Source organism: Heloderma suspectum, chromosome 1 (assembly GCF_057233095.1).
Source record: "Heloderma suspectum isolate Gila_16-S chromosome 1, 16-S_ref, whole genome shotgun sequence".
NCBI classification, from domain to species: Eukaryota; Metazoa; Chordata; class Lepidosauria; order Squamata; family Helodermatidae; genus Heloderma; species Heloderma suspectum.
The window spans coordinates 251,418,242-251,424,742 of NC_139458.1; the positions used below are offsets into that span (position 1 = coordinate 251,418,242).

The 6,501-nt window shown below is 44.4% G+C and overlaps 1 protein-coding gene across 1 annotated transcript in view; it reads left to right on the forward strand.

The window, feature by feature from the left end:
- The window catches only part of BFSP1 (beaded filament structural protein 1), a 31,501-nt gene extending 25,752 nt beyond the window's left edge, over nucleotides 1-5,749 (forward strand). Inside the window, exons 6-8 of the mRNA XM_084809811.1 lie at nucleotides 2,036-2,256; nucleotides 3,300-3,385; nucleotides 4,791-5,749. Of these exons, the coding sequence (XP_084665937.1) occupies nucleotides 2,036-2,256; nucleotides 3,300-3,385; nucleotides 4,791-5,749 (1,266 nt within the window). The remainder of the gene's footprint in view (nucleotides 1-2,035; nucleotides 2,257-3,299; nucleotides 3,386-4,790) is intronic.
- The last annotated feature ends 752 nt before the right edge of the window (nucleotides 5,750-6,501 follow it).

The window sequence follows — 6,501 nt, forward strand, 5'->3', positions numbered from 1 at the left end:
TATACAATCACAGTTTCCTGCAGTGAATATATAAAATATGAAGAGCAAATACATGGCCCTAACCACTAGAGGACATTGTCATCGTCGTCGTCGTCGTCGTCATCATCATCTCATCTTATTTGCTAAAAAACCACGAAGACTATGCACAGCAATTTAAAACAAAACAACCTTAAAAACAATTCTAAAAACAAGAACATTAAAAACAGTCAAACGATAAAACATTAAACTATGTAATTAAAAAGGCTAAATTAAATAGATGTGTCTTCACAGACTTTCCAAAGCCAAGAAAGCGGGGGCCAATTGTCGTTCTTGGGGGAGCACATTCCACAGTCTAGGGCTGAATCTACACTTAGCAGTTATACTGTTATCATAACTATTGGTGTCCATTGGTGTCATGTGTACCGATAGTTATGATAATGGTATGATAACAGTATAACTGCTATGTGTAGATTCAGCCTAGTAGCGACACAGCAGAAAGCCCTTCCACGTATGCCTGACAAACAGGCCTCTGCAAGCAAAGCTGTCCTCAAGACGGCCTCTCTTGCAGGTCGTACTAACCAAACAGATTCATAACAAGCCATGATGTGGCAGTAGCTACAATAGCCTGTGGTTCATATGCCCTTCAGAGCTCTGAATCTAGAGGGTTTAAACTGAGCAGTAGGCTTAACACAGGCCTTTTCTTAACTACCTGTCTTCGTTTCTGAGGTGCCAGTGCTTTTTAATATTATTACAGTTGGGTCTTAGCAGAAGGACATCTTGCATTGTGTGGCTGTGGCTCGGTAGTCGAGCAGCTGCTTTGCATGCAGAAGGTCCCGGGTTCGATCCCCAGCATCTCCAGGTAGGGCTGGAAAAACTCCTGTCTGGAACTCTGGAGTGCTGCTGCCAGTCAAGTCGAGAATATGTTTCTATGTAAATCATTCATGGCCTGTGTCTGTTTTTCTCTCTAGGGGGATGCAACGAAAGACAGCAGGACTCATGCAGTTTTAACAGGGACATAGAAGAGGGAAGTTCCTCAAGTGCAGCTTGTCAGCAGAGAGAAAAGATGCACCTCCTGAAATCACTTCTGCTATAAAACCATTAGAAATACAGAGGCCATGTCCTCCTTCATCACGAGTATAGAGGACCTTCTCAGTGGTGGCACCCCAGTTATGGAATGCTGTCCCCAGAGATATCTGCCTGGCTCCTGCTTCATTGTCTTTATGGCAGCATAATTCCTTGCCTGGAACCCTGGAGAGCCGCTGCCAGTCAGTGTCAACAATATTGGGCTAGATGGGCTGATTCAGTATAAGGCAGCTCTCTATGTTTCTATGTCTGGCCATCCCATCAATGGGAAGCAGTTCCACAGTTTGCCTGCCACTCCATCTTACTGTGTGCCAACTTTCCCCATCTTTCTATTGTTTATTTTATTTATTTATTTATTTATTTATTCATTCATTCATTCATTCATTCATTACATTTCTATACTGCCCAATAGCTGAAGCTCTCTGAATGGTTCACAAGAATTAAAACCATAAAATACATTATAAAAAATTAAAGGTTTAAATCTACAGTATAAAATAAAAGTAAAAACTAGAATAAAACTTAGGAGCAATGCAGAGATTTAAAATACAGTAACAGATTTGAAACAACAGAACTAAAAGACTAAAATGCCTGGGAAAATAAAAAGGTCTTCACCTGGTACTGGAAAGAGCACAATGTAGGCGCCAGGCAAACCTCTCTGGGAAGCTCATTCCACAACCAAGGTGCCACAGCAGAAAAGGCCCTCTTCTTGGTAGCCACCTGCTGATGATGACCTTATAGTCTGGGCAGGTACATACGGGAAGAGACGATCTTTCGGGTAACCTGGCCCTGAGCCATTTACAAAGCAATCGTGCCAAGCAGTACCACAGTTGTTTAAAGTCAGTGAGCTGTCACTGAAGCAGGCTGATATGCCACATCCTGACAGCTAGCGACCTGCTCTGAGAAGGTGGCGGTGCACCATTTCTCATGAGAGAACTGCTTCAAACAATCTCTTTCCTCTGCATTTGTTTAACAGACAACAATGCTGGAGCAGGCTATTAAGAACACCCAGGAGAGCTACGATGGTGAGATTCAGCTGTATAACGAGCAAATTAACACTCTGCGGAAGGGCATAGAAGATGCCGAGAGGACCTTTGAAAAATACACCAGTGACTGCCGCCAGCTCTCCATTTATAAGCAGGCCCTGGAGAGTGAGCTAGAGCGCTACAAACGTATCATTGAAAATGAAGATAGCAGGTAAGAGAGTCCTTTTGAGCCACAAGGCTGAAAATGTTGCAGTGTTTTTAAGAAGCCACTTTAATGAGAGAGAAATTAGGTGTTGGGCATATAGTCCAATGTTTTATATGAAATAGGGCTAAATAGGCAGTGATTGCCTGCCTCCAAGCCATCTTTTGCTTAGACCTCTTGACGTTTGAGGATGCCCCAGGTTCTCAAACTAAACATGAGGCAACTTATCCACTTACCAGTCAGGCGTAGCGCACCAGCACCTGTAAGCATAAACACACACAGAGGGTTAAATCCATAGGTCTGCTAATGCAGTTAATTTTAAATGGTCTAGAACTAGGAAATCAGCTCACATGGAATTCAAAGCATGAAAGGAAATAATATTGTTTTAGATCTGGATTGCAGCCCCCAAGTAGCCCTATTTAGGTGCTGGCTGGAATGAGTGAAGGCTATAAAGGCGGGCACGAGGGCATGCATGTTAGACCTGACCCCCAAGTCCCTATCTGCCTTTCCCTGACCTTTGTGCATTTAGCGTGTTCAGGTGAATGTGCTTAAAAGCCTTTGCACAATTGGAACCGGCTCTGCGTGATTGTGACATCCATGGAGGTCTGTGGAGGAAACTTGTGCAAATTAGGACACTTGCGCAAATTTGGGGACACTTGCACAAAGTTCCCGTTCGATTGCTGCTCGATTTGTGCAAGTTTCCCATTCATGCAGAGTGAGCAGCGATCACAAATGGGAATGGGAATCAGGAATGAGATGAATGGCAAAATGATGTTCGGAGAATCCTGGCCATCTCCTTATCCACAAGCTCCAATGCCCTGATTCTATCACTGTACTCAGCTCGGGGCACCTAGTTAAATGGACTAAATTGGAATTAAAATGACTTGTTCAGATTATACCCATACATTATGCATAGACATAAAATATCCGTAATTACATAGAAGTTGCCTGTTTTGTTTGACTTGGCATGGGGTTAGTTTAAAGTAATGCAATTTTCATTCTTCTATTAGTTATTGTTTTCTTAGCATAATTTTCTCTTTCTATGCTACTAGGTTAAATTCTGCCATTGTTGGAACCCCTGTAACACTCTTTATGCAGACTTACAGACCCCCGCAGACTCCAGCCTTGAGAGGGAGAGGTAATGATCTGGTACTTCTGGTCCATGGGACTAGCATGTGTGAGATAGGGATGGGCTGCTCGCCCTGTTGGACCCATGCTGTCCGTCTGATCCTGTTTGCCACGTGCGGCAAGCTGCTGGGTAGTCCATGGATACTCGGTGAGCAGCATGAGGTGTCCCGCTTCTATGGTGGCTGCCATTTTGCTCAAAATGGTCGCTAGGCTTTTCCTCAGATCCCCATTTTGCGCAAATGGTGGCTGTGTAAATAGGGCTATTTACACAAACTTACAGGCATAATAAATGCTCTAGTTAGACCATTTACATCTGTAATTTTGCATAAATGGCCCTATTTACGTCCACCATTTACGCAAAATGGGGGATTTGCACGGAAAGCCCAGCCACCCACCATTTTGTGCACAATGGTGGAAGTCAGAGTCTCTATTGCCACCTGCCAACCCCTCGTTCTCTCCTCCTTGCAAGAAGAGAACGAGGGGTGGCCAATGGCACAGGACTCCTGCCCCCACTGCCTCTCAACCCCTCACAGTCTCCTTGCAAGGAAGGAGACTGCGAGGGGTTGACAGGCGGTACAGGCAGGAGTCCCATCACAGTGCACCAACCTCTCATTCTCTCCTTGCAAGGAGACCGTGAGGGGCTGGTAGGTGGACGAAAACCATGAGCTTGCCAAAGTTGGTGTGCGCCAAATCAGGCAGGCTGGGGGGTCCATGAGCTGGTGCCCAGGGGGCCAAACTGATGGTAAGCTCAGCTTCAAACCCCAACCAGACACCTGCACCATCCCTAGTGTGAGATGCAACTGTGACTACATGGGCATCATGTCTGGCTACAGCTGATTTCAACTGGGCTTAAGGGGATCAGTTAGCCATTTGCTCATGGGTGACTGCTATTAGGAGAAGAAAGAGAAAGCTATATTAACCGAAAAAAGAAACACCAACCTCTACAGAATGTGCTGAGTGGTTCTGAATGAGTCCTTTTGAAATGTTTAGGAGGTGCAGAGGAATCAGTGCTCAAAGGATTGTGTCACCCTCAAAGGGGCAAATTTAGAACATTTTGTGATGATCTAATAGGTTGGATCCATGCTTAGTCATATTTAGAGTAGATCCGTTGAAGTGAAGGGGACTTATGTTAGTCATGACTAATGTAAGTCCCATTCACTTCAATGGGTCTACTCTAAGTATAGCTAAGTCTGGATCCAACTCAATATCCTTAAATATTCATGTTAAGTCCATTTAAAAAGAACTTTGTGAGATACCAACTTATTTATAACAGCCTTTTGTTCAAATAATATTTGCAGCACTACAACAATTCTAGCACTATTTGAGCTGATGGCTAAACATTACGCCTGTCATCTTCTATTGGCTACTTCATGTCACGTTGTTTTTGTTTTTCCTCTTTATTTCCTTCACTGCAGACATTACACTGGTCATCCAAGACATTGCTAGCGCAAAGCCAAGGCAAAGAAGCCTGCCAAAGAAAATGTCAAGGAGGAAGGAGATCACACCTAAGGACCTCACCAATGGTGCCTCCTCATCAGAAAAAATGTATGACCAACCTCTAGAAGGCTTTGATCAAGATCAGCTGGATTTCAAACACGAGGGATTATTGGTAACAAGTGAATATGGACATGACGATGTAGTAGAAGAAGAAACTGAGCAAGAGAGAGCTGCGGAGGATGTGCCTGATGGAGCCCAGATAAGCAAAGCTTTTGATAAACTGTGCAATATAGTGAGAGAGAGAATTAGATGCTACCAGAGACCAGAACCCAAACGTGACTTTTATACTAAAGGGCGTTATGTACTTGTCACAGGAGAGGGAAGCGATAATGACTCCAGCTTCCACTCTTCATCCATTCATGCTGGAGGTGGGATCACTGTTTCTGACAGTGAAGGAAATATGCCAGGTGCAGATGGCATAGAACCAATCCCAGAGCTATCCAAACCATTTGAGCATGACAAAAATCAACTTGAGACCCAAGAGGGGTCCAGGATGCAGGAAGACATGAAATATGAATACAAACCAGAAGGCAAAGAGAAGGAAGATGTGTCTGAACAGTGGAGAAAGACTGCAGAAAAAGATGAAGAGCCCACAAAACAGCTGAGCCTTGTGGAACCTGAACCAGTTCCGATGCCATGTCTGAGTGACCAAATGGAAGCAGGGATTTATGTGGGCAAAGAGTCTGACACGCCAGCTGCCCTGTCTTTCAAAGAACTGAGCCCACCAAGCACCATGAGTTACAAGAAGGTAGAAGTGGTAGAATCCATTGAGAAGTTCTCTGATGACAAAATTCAGACTTATGAAGAAACTGCGATGATAGTGGAGACCCTCACTGAGAAGACCAGCAAAAAGAAACTGGAAGACAAGAGCTATTAACATGGATCTTTAAAATGGCCAACTTGTCCAGCTCACAGCTAAAGGTGTGATCCTCAAGGCCTTTTTCCTCTGTAATGATAACACTAATAAGGTCAATGGAACTCTTCCAAAGTGAGTGGTTTGAGGATTGTAGCCTTAAGGATATACTTGGCTTTCTTTCTTTCTTTCTTTCTTTCTTTCTTTCTTTCTTTCTTTCTTCTGTTGCAATGATAAAAATAGTGGGTTTTGCGCTTGATATACAGCTGGTGTTGTCTGTTAATGGCAAAATACTTAAAATGTTATTTCACTTCTGAGATTTTAAACCCAACTCATAAGTTCCTGCGGTGCTGCCACTGACAAAAAGCCTCTCCCATATACCTCAGACACCCATACCATGGTAGTATGTGAGCTCCCATTTGCATGGTTGCTTCCCATGCCAGCCTCAACAGCAAAAATGGACGTCACCCGTGGGTAGGGGGGCGGAACCTCAGGCCCAGGGGCCAAATCTGGCCCTCCTGGGGTCCCAATCGAGCCTTCTGGGGTTCCCCAGAAGACCATGCCCCTTCCCCTGGCCCCACCTCCTTTTCCCCCACCACTTATTGTTGGGTGGTTTCCTGGCTTTTTTTGTCCAGCTCACAGTCACTACAAGCGTGATCCTCAAGGCCTTTTTTCTCTGTAATGGTAACACTGGTAAGGTCAATGGAACTCTTCCAAAGTGAGCGGTTTGAGGATTGTAGCCTTACAGATACTTGGCTTGATCCTAAATGGTCGAA